This window comes from Festucalex cinctus, chromosome 7 (assembly GCF_051991245.1).
Source record: "Festucalex cinctus isolate MCC-2025b chromosome 7, RoL_Fcin_1.0, whole genome shotgun sequence".
Taxonomy (NCBI): Eukaryota; Metazoa; Chordata; class Actinopteri; order Syngnathiformes; family Syngnathidae; genus Festucalex; species Festucalex cinctus.
In genome coordinates, this window is record NC_135417.1 from 23,943,354 (window position 1) to 23,967,558 (window position 24,205).

General features: G+C 38.7%; 3 protein-coding genes across 3 annotated transcripts in view; 2 read left to right on the forward strand and 1 right to left on the reverse strand.

Annotated features, from left to right (window-relative positions):
* The window catches only part of zhx2a (zinc fingers and homeoboxes 2a), an 85,044-nt gene extending 69,092 nt beyond the window's left edge, over positions 1–15,952 (forward strand). Inside the window, exons 4-13 of the mRNA XM_077528113.1 lie at positions 961–1,173; positions 1,318–1,584; positions 1,770–1,985; positions 2,063–2,147; positions 4,376–4,561; positions 8,548–8,963; positions 10,632–10,860; positions 10,932–11,100; positions 11,332–11,451; positions 14,566–15,952. Coding sequence (XP_077384239.1) covers positions 961–1,173; positions 1,318–1,584; positions 1,770–1,985; positions 2,063–2,147; positions 4,376–4,561; positions 8,548–8,963; positions 10,632–10,860; positions 10,932–11,100; positions 11,332–11,449 — 1,899 coding nt within the window. The 3' untranslated portion in view covers positions 11,450–11,451; positions 14,566–15,952. The remainder of the gene's footprint in view (positions 1–960; positions 1,174–1,317; positions 1,585–1,769; positions 1,986–2,062; positions 2,148–4,375; positions 4,562–8,547; positions 8,964–10,631; positions 10,861–10,931; positions 11,101–11,331; positions 11,452–14,565) is intronic.
* A 516-nt stretch (positions 15,953–16,468) lies between these two features.
* The window catches only part of LOC144022912 (zinc fingers and homeoboxes protein 2-like), an 83,158-nt gene continuing 75,421 nt past the window's right edge, over positions 16,469–24,205 (forward strand). Inside the window, exon 1 of the mRNA XM_077528114.1 lies at positions 16,469–16,721. Coding sequence (XP_077384240.1) covers positions 16,581–16,721 — 141 coding nt within the window. The 5' untranslated portion in view covers positions 16,469–16,580. The remainder of the gene's footprint in view (positions 16,722–24,205) is intronic.
* Positions 17,583–24,205, reverse strand: part of LOC144022915 (derlin-1-like) — an 8,004-nt gene continuing 1,381 nt past the window's right edge. Inside the window, exons 2-5 of the mRNA XM_077528116.1 lie at positions 20,408–20,503; positions 20,249–20,301; positions 19,467–19,577; positions 17,583–18,238 (exon numbers count right to left, since the gene is read on the reverse strand). Of these exons, the coding sequence (XP_077384242.1) occupies positions 18,088–18,238; positions 19,467–19,577; positions 20,249–20,301; positions 20,408–20,503 (411 nt within the window). The 3' untranslated portion in view covers positions 17,583–18,087. The remainder of the gene's footprint in view (positions 18,239–19,466; positions 19,578–20,248; positions 20,302–20,407; positions 20,504–24,205) is intronic.

A 24,205-nucleotide genomic window follows, 5' to 3' on the forward strand; every position in this document is an offset into this window, starting at 1 on the left:
GCAACAATCGACTTATAAATTCGTATCGGGATTAATCGGTATCGAATCGAATCGCGACCTGTGAATCGTGATACGAATCGAATCATCAGGTACTAGGCAATTCACACCCCTAGTAGCCACATTGTATATGTAGTAAAGGCAAACAATATTCTTTTTGCCTTGAAAGATGAGTTAAAATGCTCAAAAGCGGCTGGCACTGTGGATTTTTTTGTTTTGTTTTTATAACGCCTGGCAGTCAAAGAGTTAAGGTTCTTTTGTTACAGTTGTGCAATTTATTACCTTACGCAGTTGCTTCCATATTTTCAAGCAAGGACATTAGGGGTGGGAACCTTTGGGTACCTCATGATACGATATGATATGCGATACAAGGCTCACAATAACGATTATCTCACAATATGATAATACTGCGATTATCGATATATTGGTCAGGTAATAAATCCACGATACTACTCAAGACATAAACTGATGTTTTTTCAGTGAGAAAACAGTTTCTTTTTGTACCGTCACTAAAACATAATAATAAAACTGGGGTCTTCAGTTGCTGGACAGATAAATGTCTTACACAAGTAAAAGTAAGCTCATGAGTCTTTTACTCCTGAAGACGTCCGTATATTTGCCCGCCACTCTTATGAGGCTCTCCCCCTAGTGGCCCGCCAAGTAATTGCTCAATAAGTAATGAACAATGGAGCTGTGATAGTGTATATTAACTACAAATATTGCGATACTTGCATAGGTGTATCTTTAATCTATCTGGAGGAAAAGTATCCCGATTTATCGCGATATCAAATATATCGTCACACCCCTAAAGGACATAACCATTTAATTTATTTCACTGCATATTAAATATATCACGATTTGTGCTTTATAGCAGAAAACTCTATGAAGTACAAAATATCAGTATTAAAAGTTGGAATTTGACTCTTAATTAACATTATACTTGTGTAATTATTATTATTCCAGGTGCCGAAGATTGCTATTCCCCTCAACACAACCAAATACAATCCTTCTCTGGATGACAACCTGACCCTCATCTCTTCCTTCAACAAGTTCCCATACCCAACACAAGCTGAGCTCTCTTGGCTCACTGCAGTCTCCAAACATCCAGAGGAGCAAATTAAAGTCTGGTTTACTACCCAGAGGCTCAAACAGGGCATTAGCTGGTCACCGGAGGAGGTATAAATGGCCAATTTATTTATTTATTTTCCACCCAAGTTGTTTGAGGCCGAGTCCATAGTCACAGTTAAACACACTCTTATGGGAGGGAATTGTAATTAATCTATTAATGAATGTAACAGGAACACATTTCTTTCGCACCAGGTAGAGGAAGCAAGAAAGAAGATGTTCAACGGCACAATCTCCTCTGTGCCTCAGACCTTCACAGTAGTAACGCCTCAGCTTACCACTCAATCATCCACCAACACCGCAACAGTGACAACCGCAGTCTCCAAATCCGCGCAGCCTGCGGCCTCACTTCTCCAGTCCGTCCCTTGTCAGCTGCTGGGACAGACCAGTCTGGTGCTGACACCCGTTGCTAACGGCACCGCTGCCACTTGTGCACCACTGGCACTCACGTTGGCTAACCAGGTGCAAAGAAAAAACAGAAATCTTGGGCATTTATTTGACCATGGGCCACATTCCACAATAATAATAATAATAATAATAAATAAAGCTAACATGTATATATTTAAATATAAAGCATCGTAAAAGAATCAAATTAGAAATGTGACCCGAAAAAGTAACTCAAGTTGCTTTCCTCCGTTTTTCCATAGGTTGCTCAGTCACTGAAACGACCCTTGGCCTCACCCTCAACTGCCTCAGAGAGTAAACGGCCCTCCATCATTCAAGCCATATCTGCGCCTATCCCCACATCCAAGCTCGCGTCGCCCAAAGTGTTAAATTTCACCGCAGACCCCAACAAAACAGCCGAGCAGCTGTCAGTGCTGCGGTCCAGCTACATGCAGTGTCCTTTCCCAGAGGAAGAAGAGGTAGGAATAATGAAATAACCACTCTTACTGATATAAATATAGACTATGATAATCACATGCATCTTGCCGTGTGACAGATCTACAGGCTGATAGAGACCACCGGGCTGTCCAGAGGGGAGATTAAGAAGTGGTTCAGTGAACAAAGGCTCCTTAATCTCAAAGGTATTTGATGTCTCACATCTGAAGTTATGAATTAGCTACACCTGTAGGTTTTCATTTCAAGTTCTCAAGCTACTTTTCAAACAACAATGTGCAGTGCTAAAATAACTGCTTTATAATAAATTTGGTACCCTGGTTTGGGACAAGGAGAATATTGTGTCTGGTGTTGCCATGGCAACACCATTTACTTTTAGAGAACTAATATTGGTGGGTCAACTTGGACACAGTGTTCAGAGAAGGATTTGCTGACACCATCTTAACAACATAAGTGAAAGATGATAGATGGAAGGTGGATATATTATTTGCCTCTTTTCGACAATCTCAAAACGGAATGCTGTAAATTACACACAAAGACCATACAGTTTAACCTCACACATTCATGGATTGCATTTAAAGGTCTCGTGCCATCAAAATCCTTTTTTTTATTTTTATTTTTTTTTATTTAATTTTATTTTATTTACTTTTTTTTTTTATTCTGGAGTCCTGTGTAATGTCATAATTGATGCTTATGATCGCCAAACCACTTAAATGCTCTTATGCCACTGATGAGGTCTGATGAAGGTCTTACTGTTGAGCTTCAGTTTTAAGAAGATGGAAAAAAAAGAGGAATATGCTGCAATGCGGAGAACTACATATTCATAATTTATTGCATATAGACTAATAAATATATATACTGTATAATAAATAAAATAATTGGTTTTGTGGAGGTGATAAAGGCTCTCCCTCACATCTAATTTCAATAAAATCAAAAATGTTGTGCTGATCACTTTTATATTTTCACAAGTTGAAGTGGACATGAGTATGGCTGTGCATATGAATTTTGGTGACTATTGGTCACAGTTATGGATCACTCAAGCGACAACTAGGCATGGACGAAGCGAGCCAGTTAACAATCGTAATGCTGCGTCCTCCATTTCGTTGATGAGCAGAAACAAGCAGGTTGTCCATAAATAAGAGGCGTCACCAAAAAAAACCCCAAAAAAAACCTTAAACTGAGTTTTTCAGTGGGTGTGACTTTTTGTCACAATTTTTACATATAGTCCTACATAAGTGCCAATATTCAGCCCTTTCAATGGTCCCTTGAACAGTAAACTAAATAAATGAATAAATAAAATCTGTCTTATTTAAGAACTAGATGTCAATTAGGGGTGTGCTCAAAAAAATCGATACAGCAATATATCGTTGCGGGCCTCATTACAATACACATATCGATACACAGGCGTCAGAATCGATATTGCTCGTTAAATTTAAATAGGCAGTTAACGACGCATTGCTTGCGCAAGGCTGTACAGCCTCTTTGAAGTTGCGCAGGAGAAGTGGGAGCAGAGGGGACACGGGTGCCTTTGCAGCTTGCCTTGTACCTAAAAACCCCCCCAAAAAAACAAACTGCAGCGTCTTTGAGTTAATTGCCTTCAATTAATGCAAAAATAGCTCACCAGTGATTGGAAACTGTGTCTTGCTAAGAAAAATTAAAACAGAATAACATTTATTTACTTATAAACGTAACATGGCACGTATCTTAATGTCCCAGTTTTCGTTTATTTTGTTTAAAAATGAAATAGAATGTGATACATGAAAAAAATGCTGTTTTTATTTACCCAAATATTTCAAATGAGCACATTTTAGAGCTGTAATTTTAATACTTTGATATTTTTGCTCATATCGGCTCATGCCTATTAATACAGTTTCCCGCCTATTAATACATTTTGTTTGTTTTTACTAACAAAAAATTTTTGTCATCCATCATAATAAACATCCTTTAGGTATACATTTGACTGTTATTATAAAATGCAAGTAAATGAATGTAAAATATCGGGATACGTATCGCCTTGAAGATCATGTATTGGGATACATATGTATCAAGATACGTATCGTATCGTGACAGCTGTATCGTGATACGTATCGTATCGTAAGGTTAGTGGCAATACCAAGCCCTAATGCCAATGTATTTAAATGTGTATTTTTCACTTTAATGTTCCTCAAAAGTAATTTTCATGCAAATATCTGTGGTGAACACATATCACAGTTTATACAAAAAAAAAAGTTCACTTTCAAGGCTTGATGAGCCTGTACTTAAGCAACTTCAGCTCAACTTCCACTTGTGTTTGCACTTCATGTTGAATTTATCATGATGAACAGTGGGATACATTGAGGTCATCTCTATGACCTATATTTCTACTGTAGTTCTACTGCATCCAATTCCTATTTGTTTCTGTCTGTACCCATCTAAGGTGTTCCTCCGCCTCCACTTTTGGTGAAAGCCGAAGTGACTCCAGTACGTAAAGATGGACCCGTGAAGAAAGCGGTCCCGAGCCACTTCCCCTTGCTGGAGCGTGTGAAGGGGAAGTCCTCGGAGCAACTGAAGGCACTCGAGGAGAGTTTCCAGCGAAGCAGCACTCCAACGGATACTCAGCTTGGTACAACTTCACTGTCAGACTTTTCACATGGTAGCAGAAAAGTAAAGTGATGACTTAGGACAATTGCCTGCATAATAAAACCTAGGTGAAAAGTTGAAAATACACTACTTAGATGGATTAAAATTTCACAAAAAAAAAGATTTTTCCAAACAAACTTTACTTTTGAGAAGAAATCAGCTTTTTTTCACAGCAAAAGATGTGCAGGGTGTGTGAAAGACTTTATTTGATTAGATTGTGTTTTGCTAAATTACTATTATTATCATTATTATTACAGTTAGTCCTCTCATGAGCACAATGGATTCCAAGAGGCTATTTTTACGTCGAGACTTTTTTTTTCTAATTAAATATGATTTAAAAATAGAAATAGAAAATTTAGAATGAAAAATATGAAACTAAATATATTGAAATTATGTACAGTGGTATACTGTATAGACCAGTGGTGTCCAAACTATGGCCCGCCAACCATTTTTCAGTGGCCCGCGGCATGTGATATGATAAAAAACTATTTGTACAGTTGGTGGAGACTACCACTACTAGTATTTAATTCATTTTAGATTTTCTATGAAGAGGTACAATTGAACTATTTACAAGAAAAATAGGAACATTTATCTTCCTAACACTGAGGTGATAGTTGGTAATTCATTTTAGACACAAAAATTGTTTCTCCCAGTTGTAAACCTGTTAGATTAATTAATTAACTGCTTTAAAAATGTTGTTTAAAATATTTATCTCATCTCATTTTACAAAATATGTTTTCAAAGTAACTGTAATATATAAACAATAGACAATTGCTTGACTGATTATGGTGCAATTTAATGAACTAAAGTTGAAAATTTTTAAAGCGACTCTTGCATCCTTCGATTTTTCTGGATGTGGCCCTCAGAGGAAAAAGTTTGGACATCCCTTATAGACCTTTCTAGTGATCCCTCGCTACTTCGTGGTTCACTTATCGCAGATTCTCTATGTCGCGGCTTTGTATTTGGGCCCAAAATTCACACATTACGGAGTTTATCTTTGGCTGTACCTCGATATTTTGCACGCCAATGATTTACTCTCTTTATGCGGCTATTTTTCTTATTATATTTATTAAGTTAACAAATGTTTAGAAGGGTGTGGGAATTGTGAGGTGCCTTCATTATGGTTCAGGAGATGCGTAACTTCACGACAAACTCTATCCTCCAAGATGACAACACTCACCCCACAGAGTTGGCCTTAGCAGAAATGACTTTTGGAATGGGAGTAGAGAGGATGGAATGGCCTGACCTCAAATGAACCACATTGACTGACTTGCAACAAAGGCTGCTTGAAGAATGGAATACCATCCCACAACAGTGTGCGGCCAGGCTAGTGACGCATAAGGAGGAGGTGCCAGGCTGCTGTGGATGTGTACGATTCCTCCACATGCCACTGAGGCTCCTGATTAGAATTTTAAGAACTTACAATATTCATTGAACAGTGTCTTGTCACACTCAAACTTCAGTCAACCAATCCATGTAACGTGAAGTCATTGGTAACAGCAAAATAAGCTGTTTGGAAAATTTGCCATGGGTACAGGCCACATTGTCAGCTCTACTGCTCATCCCGCAAATATGTTTCTTACAAATGTGACGCCATTTAAATGAGAAATAAACCCGGCTTTCAAATTATTGTTGGGAAGCATTGTTACAACAAAGAAATAAGCTATCAAACAAGTTTTGTTACTTTTTGTATTGTTTATTTGAAGTAATGTAGATGTCTGCAGAGCTACAGTACATAACAACCATTTTAACAAGAAATTCCGTTTACTTCATATACATTATTGCAGGGCTCTAAGTTAACTTTTTTGATGACCAATCGATGTGGCTGTTAACTCACAAGTTACAAGCCAAACACAATTTCCAGCAGACAATTTTTTTTTTCTCTGAAAATTTTCCCCAATTTTTTTTTTTTTTGAAGCCCCTAAACATAAAGTAAGTACAGTATGTCATTAGCAGCATGTTGTGTCGTATTAAATACACTGATTCTGAAACGTATAATAAAGTTAATTTATTTACTCCCACATCCATATGGTCTGTGAAAGGCCTGCTGTTTCTTCCGATGGCATGAGCATTTCAAAACATCTTCTCCAACTCAACATATTTTTGTACACTTTCCAATTAAGAGAGTCTACTGATATATCTTCAGTTTATAATTCTACACATTTAAAGACTCTCTAGGCTTGCATCATTCACTTATAAATGTTATATAAGTGTGTACAGTTTCTCACCTTAATTTGTTCGGTGATCCCGACAGACCTCGACTCGATTTGCAGAGACTTCATATTTCTTTCCACACTTTTCACGTGTTCAGCACTCGTGAAATAAGAGGAATATAATTGTTGGCACTATTAATTACACTGGTGAGTGTGTCGCGATGACTTACTGGTATCTTTTCTTTATCGCTGTCATACGGTGCTTGTGGAGTTTTGGTGTTGATAGTTCTTGGTGGAACAGAATTGTCAACAAATCACTCATCATGGTGGCCGTTTTTTGGGAAATTATTTTTTATTTTATTTTTATTTAGTTATTTTGATTAATGTCACTCTTGTCAAAGTTGTTGAGTTTGAGGAGAGGGATGTGGACTCTTGTAAATTGTGAAGGTCCAGAAGGAAGACACGTCGTGACACGCTTCCCGCGGCACCTCCAAAATAACAGTCAATACACATTTCAGCTGTCAAGACACCTTTTGTGTTTTATACTGATAGATACAAATGCCTCTTGCATTACCAGCCAAATTGGCTAGTAAATATTTATGACCACCCGCCAAAATGAATTTTAACAACGCATTTGGCGGGTTGGTGGGTGATAATTTAGAGCCCTGCATTATTGTGTGTGTGGATGTTTGAAAAATGCTTTGTAAAAAGATCCGAGAATTTAAGGACTTAAACTAGGCCCAGACGGATATACATTTTTTGAGGCTGATGCCAATACCGACTTTTGGCAGAAATAAAATACAGATTCACAATTAATCTGTCAATTATTTTGAAAAAATATATATATTGAGTACAGAAGAAAGTTACGATTGAATTCTATTAAAATAACTTGTTTTTCGTACATTGGGAAGAATTTTTGCCTTTGGGTAGTGTTATCTTACCTGTGGGTATGTGTTCCCACAGCATTTGTGTGTGAAATATTCATTATTTGAAGTAAAATCACTCCCAAAGTTGATGCTAACTTCCCGTTAGCATTTGAATGGGATCCTCCCTTCGCTTTTAGCATTAGCGCTAGGCTAGCGATGTTTTCAAAACGAAGCATGTTGTGTATTTAAATATACAGTGGATGTAATTCTTATTGCCGTGTGTTTAGTTTCAGTTAACTCTAACTGGGGTGTCAAACAGCTTAAAGGGCGCTTTGGGACAACAGAATAACCAGAATAACATATGCTACACACTTGCTAGTTGCTAATGCTACACAAGCAAAATGGTGCATTCATGGTAGTTTCATAGCTTCTGAAACCTCAGGTTTCTTCAATTATAGCGTTTTAAGGGGAAAATATCGTCCTTTTGGCCCAATTCGCTGATTGTTTTGGCAGATGTTTGAAGGGCAATAATCGGGCCTTAATTTCAACACTGGTTACAGTATAACATTAGAGGGCTCATCACTTTGCCTACGGATGATATCAAAGCCATCTGATTTGAACCCTTTTGCTAAAATAAATAGACAAATGTCAAATAACCAAACCCAGAAAACAGCTGATGTAATTTTCAAGGTAAAATGGCAGCCGCCCTGAGATGAATAACAATATTAATCAAAATAACATGTTTAGACTAGTGGGGACGCAAAGAGCAAATTGTAAAGAACATTTATTTACTTGACTTCCCCTTTAAGAACAGATAGGTGGGAGCATGAATGCTTTTTTTCCCCCTCCGTGACGCTCTTGAATCCCAACACGAAGCGTTCATAGAAAAAGTATTCCCAGATTTTAGTGGAAGCAGCTCACCTGACTCCTTGAACTGTGTTCTGTTCTAGACCAACTGGCCCAGGAGACCAGGCTGTCCAAGACCGAGGTGGACTGCTGGTTTTCTGAGCGCAGGGCACTGAGGGACAACATGGAGAAGGCCTTGCTCAGCATGACCTCCAAGAACACAGACGACAAAGTCGACAGGCCTGGAATGCTGCTCAATGGTTCCTCTCATCGCGAGCAGGACGGCAAAATGCTCCAATCATCAGCTGTCCCACCGTTTCTCTCTTCTTCGTCATCATCCTCATCCTCCCCTCCTGTGCTCGCAGCCTCCTCCCCTCATCCTCCGATTTTGTCTGCCTCTGCATCACCTCCCATCCTTAATTCATCCTCCTCCTCCTCCTCTTCTCCGCATCCTCCCGTCCTCTCTCTGTCGACGAGCCCGGCTCCCATCCCAAGTGGCTCACTCGCTCTACTGAGAGAGGTAACAATTGATACTCTGACTGTGTCAAATCATGTCTGAAGTTGTAACAAAGACAAAATATCTAATTTTTAGATAGATTGCTAATGATAATGAAATGAATTGAGTTTTGTAGCCTGTGACTAGAAATAGATTATTAGTTGTCAGGGTTTTTTTTTTTACATGCTGTGGTCTAAGTAGGGTTGGGCGATAAATCGAATTAATTCAATTAATTCGTCCATTTAAAGTACCACAATGTGAAAATTGGCTAAATCGTGAAATTGAGGTGCTTAGAAATAAATACGCAACATACGCTATGAGTAGGGTTTTTTTTTGTTTTTTTTTTACATAAGCTATATATGTGGCATTTAAGTTGAGCAAAAGCTATGAGTAGCCTTTTTTTTTTTTTGCACAAGCTATGTGGCATTTGTTATACAAAAGCTATAAGTAGCGTTTTTTTGTTGTTTTTTTTGCATAAGCTACGTATGGCATTTAAGTTGAGAAATAGCGAGTATCCCTTTTTTGCACAAGCTATGTGGCATTTACGTTATGCAAAAGCCATAATTAGTTTTGGTTTGCATAAGAATTTAAGTTGAGCAAAAGCTCTGAGCACCTTTTTTTGCACAAGCTATATGGTATTTAAGTTATGCAAAAGCTATAAGTAACCTTTTTTTACATAAGCTTGCGCCTGCGTGGGTCTTCTTCGGGTACTCCGGTCTCCTCCCACATCCCAAAAACATGCATGGCAGGTTAATTGGGCGCTCCGAATTGTCCCTAGGTGTGCTTGTGAGTGTGGATGGTTGTTCGTCTCTGTGTGCCCTGTGATTGGCTGGCAACCAGTCCAGGGTGTCCCCCGCCTACTGCCCAGAGCCAGCTGAGATAGGCGCGAGCACCGCGACCCTTGTGAGGAATAAGCGGTCAAGAAAATGGATGGATGGATATATATGGCATTTAAGTTGAGCAAAAGTTATGAGTAGCTTTTTTTGCACAAGCTATGTGGCATTTAAGTTATGCAAAAGCTATGAGTATCTTTTTTTGCACGAGCTATGTATCAAAATGCTGATTAGACACCATGATTAGTGCACAGGTGTGCCTTAGACTACTCACAATAAAAGGCCACTCTGAAAGGTGATTTTGTTTTATTGGGGGAGGGTCTGGGTACTCAGAAAACCATCATGACGCGCGTGTTGCTGAGCTGTTTACATTTTTATTGTTAAAAATGTTAAAATCACTTTCAACCAGCCTGAGAGATTCAAAATAGTGGAGATCTCCGTTCATAACTGTGCCATCTTCTCCACGTCACAGAAACGACATTTTTCTTGTCTCAGAGCTCAGGACACGAAGACACCGCATTACTAACCGTTTACTTAATTTTCTGTGTGCTGTTTTCAATGTACATCCCCGCCAATACCTCTTACTGTTGTCACTTTGAAATCACTCCACCACCATCTCTCCTATTAAATGTGCCAAGTAACAGTGTGCTTCTGCCAAAATTGAACATTTTTCAATTAAAGTGTGTCACGTGTAAGCCATGTTCTCATGGCAGTAGAGCTTATTCTGCCACCTGCTGTTTAGTTGCATGAACAAGACTGCAGCACAGATTTATTCTAGATTCTGGTTGAGTAGTAAATCAAATTAAATAGCTTCCTTATAGTGATGTTTTTCTTTTTCTCTTCTGACGTTTCTTGGCAGATGTTCTGTCGGACCCAATGGCCAACACCCGAGGAGTACAGCCAGCTGGAAGCGCAAACAAGCATGGGCCGCACTGACATTGTCCGCTGGTTTAAGGAGCATCGCTCGGCTCTGAAGAACGGTGAGACCTTGGACTGGTTGGAAGCCTACCAGAGCAAAAAAGAAGAGCAGAAATGTGGACAAGAGCAGAACGGAGACAAACAACAAAGTGTATCACTGGAAGGAAAAGGTATGTTACAGCTGATCATTATGTCACGCTTTGTCTAGTTTTCGCGTTTAACTCCAGAAACTTTGGTATAGTGGAGGAAGCTGGCGAGAAGAAAGCAGCAGAAGCTGCATCTGTGGAGAACTCCAAGCTGTCCAATCCAGACACAGTACAGTGGTTGACTGAAAAACTCACTCACAGTGTGTCGGACCTGAGCCAGGCAAGGCTGGACCAGAACAGCTCTAGCATTTCTGAAAAGGGGAGGTACGTGTCTCATGCTGTTAAATTAAATAAAATCTCTATTTCCTAGTCTCTCAATTCACACTATTCAAATTGACTACACTTGCACCTGTCAACATTACTACCTTTAAAAAGGCCGTCACTGATGATGCATGAGGTGATATTTATTATTGCATCAGCTCTCAGTTTCACGCACATATAATATCCCAGAGTGCATCTGGCTGTGTTGAAGTTGGTGCTTTGTGTTTTTGGAAGGTGGGTTCAGGTGACTGTGGCTGTGGGCGAAGAGAGTGAGGGAGGATTACAAAGACAGAGACTGGCAGCAGATGCTGATGTTTTGACCATGGAGCAACCTGGGAGGGTCACTGGCTGATGGTAAGCACATTTACTTTGATCATACATTGATCATTTGAATTGACCAAACAAAGATGGGAAATTTGTTTGATCGATTATGTCTTTTTTTTTGTAACAAGGCTATTTTTTTTCTCTCCAATAAATGTAATACCACTGTAAAGCCTGTTTAGTTCATTTTTATTTGCAAAGAACATACAGTTTGGGATGAGTTAATGAGTAATTGTATTGTGTCCAAACAGCTTGTTTTGCTGCCATTATTGGATGATACATTGCTATTGGTATCCTCGATCATTCAAGTCTTAACAATAACATGGAAGAAACAACACATATTGGCACTAATGGAAATAGACAGGAGATGTTATATACACGCATAGACATAATTGTTGCTGCCCCTCTGTTAATGAAAGAAAAAACCCACAGTGATCACAGAAGTAACTTAAATCTGGCAAAGTACAATAATTAAGACAAATTTTATGAAAATCAGATGTTGCTTTTGAATTGTGGCTCAACAGAATTATATTAACTCATTTGCTACCAAAAACGTATAAATACATTCTATTTTAAATGTATTAAGTGTCCCGAGGCGTATTTAAACTTTTTTTTTTGTTTTGTTTTTATGCTCGAGCATACAAAGGGCTTTGCTGCAGCCCCTCAACTGTCAACTGCATGTTGAATGGGTGAAAAAATTGTAGTAATTACAAAAACAGCCAGCAGGTGGCAGCAGAGTATGAGAGATCAACCAGGGCCATGATGAATAAACGAGATTTTTCTCCACAATTCTAAGCAGATTGGTGAATGATGATGAAACTTAGCTATACAGTATTCTAATGCCAATTTGCCCCAAAATGGAAACAGATAGAAATATACTTTTTTTTTTTTTTTTTTTTTTTCCTTCCTGATGAAAGATGAGACTCTAATGCAGGGGTGTCCAAACTTTTTCATTTGAGGGCCACATTAGAAAATCAGAAGGACGCAAGGGCCACATAATGTTCTGAAGAGAAATTATGTTTAGTCCTAAAAATTGTACAAATAATTTGTGCTTTTGCATATTTAAAACAATGCTACAGTATATAAACCAATTTATTTGAAATATGACACTAGGGTTATTATAGTTTGGGATTTTTTTCATTTTAGTTTTTATTAGTTTTCAGGGTGGTTCTGTTAGTTTTTATTAGTTTAGTTCTTTAAAAAAATGTTTAGTTTTAGTTTAGTTTGTTAGTTTCAGTATTAGTATTAGGTTTTTTTTTTGGCTGCTGCTAGATGACGTCGCGTCTGTGTGACATACTTTCAAACATCATTATTCTGGTTTATATCAAAATAAATCAACTAAAAATCACATTTAAAATCATCCCCAAAGGCTCATGCATTAAATTAATTACCAAAGACTAAAACGAAGGACATGTTTGCTATAATTATAGTTTTAGTTAGTTTTGCAAACATAAAATGTAGTTTCAGTTTTCATTTTTAAAAAAGCATTTCGTTTTTATTTTATTTTGGTAACAATATTGTTTTTTGAATTTTAGTTTTATTTTTTTCATTAGTTTTAGTTAACTAAAATAACCTTTAATAGCACCTGTTTTTCGATTACCCCCCCCCCCCCCCCCCCTTCTTACTTTGACCATCTCCAAACATTTTTGTTTTGTTTATTTATTTGAACTGAGTCAACTGCCATTTCTAACATATGTCGCGGGCCACTGAAAAATGGACGGCGGGCCGCAAATGGCCCCCGGGCCGTAGTTTGGACACCACTGGTCTAATGTTTCTTTTGGTAGGTTCCATGTAGCAATAGAACACAATATTCTGTGGACCTTGCAAAATCAGTCCAAATCCAGTAAAACAGCCAGGAGCAAAGGGGGTTGCTTCAGTGAAAATGGCTGGGAGTGAATGAGTTTAGAAAAATAAATAAATAAATGAAATGGACTTGGACAAAAATGATCACCCATAGAAAGGATTGCAAATAATTTGACCATGGGGAAGTGTTCAACCAAAGTATGTTGTCTAATTGTCATCACAGTTGTCTTCAAACTTATAATCAGTCAGTTGGCCTATTTAAAGGGTGATAAGTAGGCACTGTGCTGTTGCGTGACATGATGTATACCATACTAAACATGGATCAGATGACGTGAAGGAGAGGGTTGTCTCAAGAGAATAGAAATAAAATTTTAGACAAGCATATTGAAGGTAAAAGCTACGAGAGCATCTCCAACCGAAGCAGCTTTTTGTTCCTGTGACTGCAGTTGCACCCGGGTGTGGTGGCCATCGGGAATTTTGTGAGTTTCCCAAATGACAGAATAGACATCAGTGTATATCGGCCTCCAGCCACTATGGGAGGAGCAACCCTCTATGGAGCATGGCGGCGACGGCTCTTTTGACATACAGTATAGGAATGACCACATGTCAATAGCACATTATGTATATGTGTCATACATAATGTACATGCATAACCTTTGTATTATTTGCTATAGTTTATCAATAATGAAGGTTTAAAAAAAAACAACAACAACACATCCTTAAACGTCACCTTATCCTTGTTGGAGAAGTACACAACTCTGTGCACCATGCGGCGCAGCTTGAAAGGTTCAAAACCAGAAGTGACTGCTGCCATCTTGGCTTCAGCGTTTGCCTACTTTTCAGTAGATTTCACGCAGAGAGGAGTTTATCCTTGTATGACCCGCACCAGAAATAACTGCCTTTGATTGGCTGTGGCCATGAATGGTAGACTGGGCCTTTAAAATGCCACAGCTGCAGTCTCATCCACCCAGGAAGTTATTTGAGTCTAATTAACTGTGATTGGTCCTTTTAATGGACAGTTTGACGGCATGGCGTGATGTGAGTCGCACTACGCCGTCATTAGTGAGCGTGCACACGCACCATGCTATTATTGGAGGGGGAGGCAGGACTGCCATTTCAGTTAATGATGACGTCACGTTGCCTGTAGCATTGTCAGTGACTATCACTGTTGACGAGGACATTTGTTATACATTTTCTGGCAATCCATTGTTATATTGCAACATTTGCTTCTTTTACTTTTTCACCCTCAAATGTTATTTGTGGAAAAATAATCCCTCAGCAGTGATTAAATCTACAAATTTGATTGTAAGCTCACTTCCCGTTTGTGTCTCATTTCTCTTCTAGATGATGTGAATCCATCCACGAGTCACAGGAGGTCACGTACAAGATGCCAAAAGTGGAAGCAGGGATGTCTCGCCATGCTTGTAGTGTGGCAAAAGCAGAGTGGCCGTCTGCTCACGCGTCGCCCCGACGTGTGCTGCAGATGCGCATGTAGAGGAGTGCCAAAGCTGGACTTCATCTTTTTTTTGAAGAAGTACCCTTGTAAATATTTTTCTGTATTGCTAAAAAAAAAAGTGTACAGTTTTGATGGAAGGGCATGTTTTGTTACTTTTTTTTTTAAAAGACTTGTGCCCAATAGTGTTCTTTAAAGCTTGAAGTGTAAAATAGCTGTTTATTTGCTGAATATCAATCCTATTTTGGAGGAAAATTGAACCTGCTTTCTGCTCAGTATGAGTAAGTTTTGTTTTTTTGTTTTTTTAAACGACACTATAAGGCTTTGTTGTGCTCGGCCGCTTAAACTCCAGCTACAATTTTACTCATTCCCTTACAAAAAGGAGTCTCTGGCAATGTTCTCGAAGTAAGAAGGAATGGATTGTGGGAGCGCAAGCTTGGACTCGGTGTTGGAGACGTTTGCCACAAAGAGACACGTGTGCAGACCAAGACGAACTGCATTAGGCCAATGAATGATAGAATGCACTAACTTGTATCTTTTTGAATCAGCTGGTGTGCTCCTGCATCAGCACCTGAGGCAATAACAGTGCAGAATGTTCTTCTTTCTGTTCTTTTAATGTTTAAATTCATAGTCTGTCTGATCACACCATGCTGCCTTTTCAGGTCTTTCTGCATCATCAATTGATGATGGTTCATTTCGATGGAAAAACAAAAGTTGGACTATTTTTGACTGAACGTTGGGGACATTCAATTAAACAAGTACAGCCGTTTTACGTGTGGATCTTGTTCAGCTGTGAAATGTGAACGTTTCATTTGCTTTTCGCCTTTGTGTTTTGTCTTCTCAATAGAGTGGGGGATTTTAATTCATTCTAGTTCAGATTAAAACTAGCTCAAATGGCAATTTTTTTTTTTTAAGTGAAAGATCAAACCTGTGTTGGCTGCCTTACAATCAAACTTTTTGTAACTTGTACTGAAAATTTAAAGGGATGTTGCATTTTTGTTTTGTCTTATTGCATCCTCGTGCATCATTTGTGCAAGCACTGCTCGAGATTCAACTGTCACTTCTATATGATAACGCTGGTTTGAAGAGCAGAATGAACATGTTTCCGCTGCTTAAGTTTCATGTACAAGCATCTATGAGCATATTCTGGCTTCTGGTTGGCTACTCAGAAATACTGCCTGCATTTTCATTTTCTACTTTAGCTCTGCTCTAACTCAATGAATACGCAATGCTGGTCTTAGTTTTCATGCATTAAAACCTGGAGATTGTTCAAATGTGTACTTACTCAAGAACAATTATTTTATGAGAAATGAGTTGTGATTGCTGTGGGTGGTGTAAAGTACTGGCCCTTGGTTCAAATCTGGGTTTACAGCTGAATTTAATTGACCTTCTCTAAACTTTAGAACACACTTGTTGAAACGTTTCACTACTTTTTGCACAACTTATTTTCTAACTAGGAGCTTGAATGACAACATTTGTGAGACATTTGTTCCATGAATCATACTTAAAAATAAAAATAATCAAATTATTTAAACAGTCGTCTTCACGTGCTGTTCACATTTTGACATGAGACTAAAGCCTGGTGCACATATAAGGATTTTTCAAATCTTAAATCGGGCATTTAACAGCTTTGGTCGTATTGTGTGTAAAGTGCGCAGATAATCTCATCACAGCTCCCTCACAAACATAAAGATTATCATCTCAACACTGGTCAAGAGTCCAGTCCTCCGTGAGAGACCTCTCGCGCGATTATACGTGATCTAATCAAAACCGGAAGGGGGGGGGGGACTGAAACGACGAGACACGCCATGGAAAACAAACGCGACGAACTGGAAGTAATGATGGTGGTCCTCCATGGTAGAGGTCGACCGGACTTTGTGCTTCTCGTCGTACATGCTTTCTCGTGATGTGTCGAATCAAGTCTTTTGAACGGCTATTCAACGTGAACGATAGGAACCGAGTCTTTATCGAGAGCCGTTCATCCCCCTCCAACCACCCCCGGCGCTGTCGTAGGACTCACGACCTAGTAGAAGTGAGACGCCAAAAGGTAGATTTGATAGATGTGCCACCTAGTGTGACAGCTAGACAGACACTACTGTCTAGCTGTCACAGTCAAAATATCGCTGGTGCATTGTACACATGCACGTGCTGGTCAATGTATGTAAAGTGTTGTACACTACACATTTATGTTTTATGTTCCAAGAGAATAAAACTTCATTGAATGTTATTTTTTAGAGTATTCCATGTGTCATTTTTTGAAAATGGCATTTCTATTTAAATAAAAAAAACTAAAAAATTGAGCCAGTCGGCTCCCGAATGAACGGCTCCCCTGAAAGAGCCAAAAGTCCCATCAACTAATGCTTTCTGATATGCTTGTTTTTGTATATGCGCAGTTCCGTCTTTTTCAGTTAGGGCGCCTCTTGATTGGCTACATTCCGTTTGACGTCACAGTTGGTGGCGCAGGCGCACCTCGGCGTCCCTACCGACGTTAAGATTTTTGTCGTAAATATTGAACATGTTCATTATTTAAGACTGTCAGCCCGGACTGGTTTTGGACCCAATTTTCGGGACAAATCCACTCTTAACACATCTCACATGTAAAGATAATCTTATAAGACAAAAGATTGTCGGGCGTTTTGACGTCCTTGGTCGAGAAGGGGCAATATCGGGACAAAAACAGCCCGATTCTCTATGTGTGAACCAGGCTTAAGACTCGAGTACACCTTTGCCAATTTCTTGTTTGATTCATGGACTAAAGATACGTTGTGATTTTTGCAGTTCAGCTTATTTGACAACAGGTTTGTTAGACTTTCTCTCCTCAGTGTGTATTTAACTGGTGACTCCTCTGGGAATTTGTGGCCCCATTTTGTGGGGGGTACAGTAAATAACACACTCACTCAAGTCGAGATAATCTTTTCAGTAACTTGTATTTACAAAAAAATTATTTGTGGTAATAGGAAGTCTGTACCACCCACACCCACGACAATATTTGGGTTGGTCATGTCTGCTACACAAACGCATTCATCCAGCATGATGACAATCCCAAAGTCATATGATACGCTATCTGAGAGGGTGGAGATATCAACAACCGAAACCAGCTAACTATGGGATGTGTAGTTTCTCTCAACCTGACTGTTTGCTGTCAAAGGGTGATACAAGGCAGTAAATAACAATACAAATGGGAGTTGAATAATCACATTAAAAAAAAAAAAAACACACACACACACTTCCTGTTGAAAGTCATCAAAATAGCGTTCTTACTGTACTTTGGGAGTTAAAATACTTGCGACCTTTACTTTTCACTTATCAGACTTAAACTCATTTGGAGTTCCTCAATCAACGTGAAGAAGCAAACATTTGAACCCAAGTGCAGATGCTGAAAGTAGACGATGGGTGGCGCTCGTCAGCTCTTATTAATCCCCCAGACGGAAGCCTTGGCCCCAGTTGTGACGTCTGAAGCCGCCTCGGTCGCCTCCTCCTGCCTGCTCCTGAGGCGCTGGTCTTCCAGGAGGAGGGGCTCCAAAGCCTGACACGCCTCCTCTCCTGCTTGGGAGCAGCTGATATCTGTGGAGGAGGATTACAATTATATAGAATTCAAAAAAAAAGTTTAGCAGGCATATACACTTACCAGCCATAAGATTTTTACCACTTGCTATAGAGTATATAAATATGTCTAATGCAAGAGCAGTATCAAATATTGGAAAGAAAATGTTCAGGTTTGATTGACGTATGCATGTTATTGTGGCTGCAATGTGTGTGTAGAACTTTAGCATACTGAGAGTTGAGTTTTGTTTTTTGTTTTTTTGCTCTCCTGACACTACTGCAGTTAACCAAAAATATAAATACAGCTCTTATTATATATGATGCTGTACAAAAACAGGCAAAACAGCAGGAAGAGTTGAATTGAAATTCCATGAAATTCATGATGCAAAATTAAAAGTTAACAGTACTTAACGAATCTTTAGAGTATGCTGTATAAGACTATTTGCAGCATACAAATATTGTAATGACTATGTACACACCACACAAAACTTTACTAATAGTAAAGTGCAGTAATTGATTTTATAAACAAATAAAACATTGTTAAATTGTCAAAACTTAGGAACTTTTTGATAGGGTGGTAGAAGAGCACTTTATTTCCCAGAATACCTTGCTTTAAGCCTTTAAAATGGCTGCCCAAACAATTTGCTTGGAGGACACTAGTGAAATACCGTAGCCGTTTCTCAATTTGCATTCTTGTCTCTACTTACATCCTTGTGATCTTGTGAAAACGTTACCAGTCACAGCCCAAATATTGTTCCAATTGAAAGTACGAATAAACCAAGAGTGCACAGAATACCCGGATGTTTTATGTCATGTTCTTAGGAAAAATGTTCTGGAGTACATTGTGAGGAAGGTCGTACTTGGCGAGTTCACAAGACTGTACTGTTCTTCATAGAGAAACGGCCAGTCTCGTTCTCACTGACGTGATGAGAATGGGTTTCTCTGACCTAATATTCATCTATACTCCCTTAATAATCCATCTAAAACAGAGGTGGCCAAGTTCAGAAAGCTTTGCAGAAGCCTGATAACGACCCTGATCATGAATCAGGTGTGTTAGTGGAGAGAAACATGGAAAACAGGCTGGATAGGGGCTCTCGAGGACTGAACTTGGCCACCCCTGATCTCAAACAAGTTATTGCTTTTCAGCATTTAAAGGATCCATTTAATATCCAGAAATAAAACTGAAGATCAGGGTCACTTGGAAATATTTTCTTTAAATCAGTGCTGTTCTACACATAATAGCACTTACAAGAACTGTGGCGTAGAAAGGAAGGAGCGTCCTCCAAGGTCCATGGGATATTTGAACATGAGAAAGAAGTAGAGGTGACCCACCAGGTTCCCAATGAGTTCATTCACAAACCTGCAGCAAAACAGTTGACAAGCAGGTCGTTGTGAGAATAATGATAAACACACAAATATAATGGCTTTCTTGGACAGGTTGTACTGTTAAAATAGAATTCAAGTAAAAAAAAAAAAAAAAAAATTTCTTTACAATAAAAGGTTCTATATGCGGATCCAATAGTCTAAACACGTGTTCTCATATTGCATTTGTGGAATATAAATTAAGCGTTAAGAGTTAACAAAAAAAAAAAAAAATCCACTTGTTTTTATCCATCTCCATGGGCGGCCATTTTGACACTTGCTGTCGGCTGAAAATGACATCACAGTTGCTCAGGACTCAGGCAACAACCAATCAAAGCGGACCTGTTTTCTGAAGTTGCGCTGTGATTGGTTGTTACCTGAGAAACATTGATGTCATCTTCAGTCGACAGCAAGTGACAAAATGGCCGCCCGAGGAAATGGATAAAAACAAGTGGATTTTTTTTTTTTTTTGTTAACTCTTACTCCACAAACTCAACATGAATCACAATGTCGTGTTTAGACTAGTGTGGGTGCATAGAACTTATTATTGTGAAGAACGCTTTTTTTTTTCTTTTTCTTTTTTTACTTGACTTCCCCTTTCTAAGTGCATTTTGTTGCTCCGCACTTGTGCATGTGCAATGACAACTCTCCATTCATTCCATGACTTACGAGCCTCCGATGATGAAGTTGAAGATCAAAATGACCCACGGCAGATAATGTGCCTAGACAGAGCATACATGGACCATTAATAAGGATTTTCTGGACCCGTTTACTAAGGCTGTTCATAAATAAATGCATCGATGTGATTGACGTGTTCTAACATGTTACCTTGAATCTTGTTCCAAACCAGAAAGACACAATCGTGTCTTTATTGAACTGGGCCCAGATGTACAGTACAGACATGATCAACGGGATCATCAGCAGCTATCAACAAAAACAACACATTGTTAGCATCCAGGCAAACATCATTAACGTTCCTTTCTGGTAACACTCACGTCTCATCGTGACAGTCTAGTGACTTTATGGCGTTTCAACTAGTTGCCTGGCAACTGCATCGCTAGCTGTTGTGTCACACTTGGCATGCAGACGTGAGCACAATACAGCAGATACCAACTTTCTAAAATATCGACACACCTGTTCAATTACATTTTTGTGATGAAAAAAAAATTTAACCAAGATAAATCAATTCCAAACTTTTTCCATCTCTACTGTTAAATCTTATAAAAAGTACAACCTGATGACGTAAATATGCACTCTCCAACTAATACTTCAACATGTCACCAGGACTCAGTTGCTCAATTCAACTCAATTACACACTTTTCTGTACAAAACACTCTTTCCACCAGAAAACTTGCTGAGCCTGGTGGTCCATGACGCACAACATCAAACCGAGCGACGACATCCAGTGATTACGACTGAAAGAAAGAAAAAGCCCCCCCATCCCCATGATCGTACCCACAGACACACCCAAAACCCAACAAACACATGAAAACCACAACATGGCGGTGCACAAAAGTACCCTGTAAGGAAAGGCACCCAGGAGGAGTTCATCCACAGTGAGATGGATGAAGACCAAGCATCCCTCTCACTGTGGAGGCTCCCCCATGAGAAAACGCTGGAGCTAAAAATTTAACAACTACCAAATAAAAACATTTAAACACTAAAAGAAAACAGTTAAACACGATAGAAAAAAATAAATAAATAAAAACAAAGCTACAAGACAATATAGATTAAAATAGTTAAATAAATAAAAGGGGATAAAAAAAATAAAAATATAAATAATAATAAAAATAAAAAAAAATAATAATAATAATAATAAATAAATAAAATAAAGTAAAAAAGACCAATAAAATGCCAAACTAAAAAAGTAAGTCTTAAGCCTCCTCTTAAAAACATAAATATTCTCTGCAGACCTGATGCTCTCCGGCAGGCCATTCCATAGGTGAGGACCATAGTGGCTAAAGGCAGCTTCACCATGTGTCTTGGTCCTCCACCTTTGGAATAGTTAAAAGGCCACTGCCAGAAGACCTCAGAAGCCGCGAGGGGTAATAGGGTAAAAGCAAATCAGAAAAATAAGATGGGCCAAGACCGTTAAGACATTTAAAAACTAATAAAAGCACCTTAAAATTAATCCTGAAACGCACGGGGAGCCAATGCAGCGATTTTAAAACTGGTGTAATGTGCTCCCGCCCTCCGGTCCCCATCAGCACACGTGCAGCTGAGTTCTGAAGGAGCTGTAGGACTGAAATATTCTTTTTGGGAAGACCAGAGAGCAGGGATGTACAATAATCTAAACGACAAGAAATAAAAGCATGCATCAGCACCTCCGTGTTAGCCTGCGAGAGAAACGAACGGACTCTGGCAATATTCTTAAGATGGTAAAAAACGATCTTGGCTACATTTTTAATATGAGGATTAAAAGTAAGCTCAGAGTCAAAAATGACGCCCAAATTCTTTACACATTGCGTGGGTTTAAAATCTTGTAGCTTATGTAAAAGTTTCTCTCTCTGACCTTCAGGACCGATGACTAAAACCTCTGTTTTGTCCTGGTTGAGCTGCAGGAAATTTTCTGCCATCCATGACTTAATGTCTAAAATACAATTTAAAAAGGTATCAATAGGCCCCATGTCATCAGGTGACACGGCGATATACAGCTGTGTATCGTCAGCGTAACTGTGGAAGTTGATGCCGTGTCTCCTGATGACTTCCCCAAGGGGAAGCATGTAAAGATTAAAAAGTAATGGGCCTAAGAATGAACCTTGGGGAACCCCACATTTAATTTCATGGGTTCCAGAGGAACATGTATCCATACTTACAAAGAAATATCGGTGTGTGAGATAGGAATAAAACCAGTTAAAAACTGTACCAGAGATGCCCACCAGGCTTCTAAGTCTGTTTAATAAAATGTGGTAATCTACTGTATCAAAGGCAGCACTTAAATCCAGTAGCACCAAGACTGTAAGCTTTTTCATGTCTTCATTACACCTGATATCATTTAAAATCTTTAAAAGGGCAGTCTCGGTACTGTGGTTCATCCTAAAACCAGACTGATATTTCTCTAAAATATTATTTGTATCTAAAATTGAATTTAATTGAATAAAAACATTTTTTTCTAAAATCTTACTTAAAAAGGGTAAAAAGGATATAGGTCGATAACTATTAAAACTGCTGGGGTCCAAATTGCTTTTCTTCAGAAGGGGCTTCACCACCGCCGTTTTAAAGGCGGCAGGAAAGACACCCGTCTGAAGAGAGCAATTGACTATCTTTAAAATCTGTTCCTCAAAAAATCCATAAAATGTCTTAAAAAGTGATGTGGGAATCGGAACTAAAAGGCAGGTTGTTGGGTTGACCTGGGAGAAAACTCGACTAAGTGTCCTTGCATCAACCAGGGTAAAACTTTCCAGTGTTTCCTCAAGTAAAAGTGACTGTCCATATTTATTAAAACTTATATTTTGATCAACTAAAAGACTGGACCTAATGCCATCAATTTTACTTCTGAAGTGGTCTGCAAAGCCATCACAGAGAGTGTTTGATGGAGTCTGTGATGGCTTTTTAAAATCAGGATTGGTTAAAAGATCAAAAGTGGAGAAAAGAAATTTAGGATCTTTTGAATGAACTGCGATTAAATTTGAGAAATAAGATATTCTTGCCTGTTTGACTGTTTCATTGTAGGATTTAAGTTGTTCACGTAATATTTCATAATGTATTGAAAGTTTAGTTTTTCTCCACCTCCTTTCAGCACACTTGCATTTTCGTTTTGATTTTTTAATCTCGTCATTTCTCCACGGGGGAATAGTCTTTAATTTTATAGTTTTGGTTAAAAGTGGAGCTACTTCATCCAAAGTTGTTCTTAAGTTCTTATTAAAATTATCAACAATAAAATCACATGAAGCAGGTAGAAAGTCTGCAGGGATTCTCTTAAGATTCTCAATAAAATTTGCAGCCACCTCAGAAGTTAGGTAGCGTTTCCTCACTGTTCTCACCGGGGCATCCTGATGATTAAAACTGACGATGTTAAAAAATACACAATAGTGGTCGGACACAGCCAGGTCAACAACAGAGGACACACCAATGGACAGGCCATAGGTTATGACCAAGTCCAAAGTGTGTCCTCTGTTGTGAGTCGGCTGTGTGACATGTTGTTTAAAATCAAGACAGTTTAAAAGGTTTAAAAATTCTCTGGACAATGGGTCCGAGATATTATCAACGTGGACATTAAAATCGCCAGTTACTAAAATTCTATTGTAAGTAGTAAGTAGAATTGATAGGAACTCTGAAAATTCACTAATAAAAGAAGTAGAATGATGGGGAGGTCTATAAACTAAAACACAGAGAATAGGAGGATTGCTACAAACAAAAGCATGATACTCAAATAATAGATAAGTACTAAAAATAACTTCCCTTGAAGCTAAAGTGACTTTAAAAATGGATGCAGTCCCACCTCCACGTTTACCATCCCTGTTAGAAAATAAAAAGTTAAAATTGGATGGGCAAGCCTCGGTGAGAACAACTGGGGCATCTGTGCCGAGCCATGTCTCTGATAGAAGAATACCTTCTAGGTTGTTGTCTAAGATCAGGTCATTTATAATAAAAGTTTTGTTTAAAAGAGCGCGCACGTTCAGCATA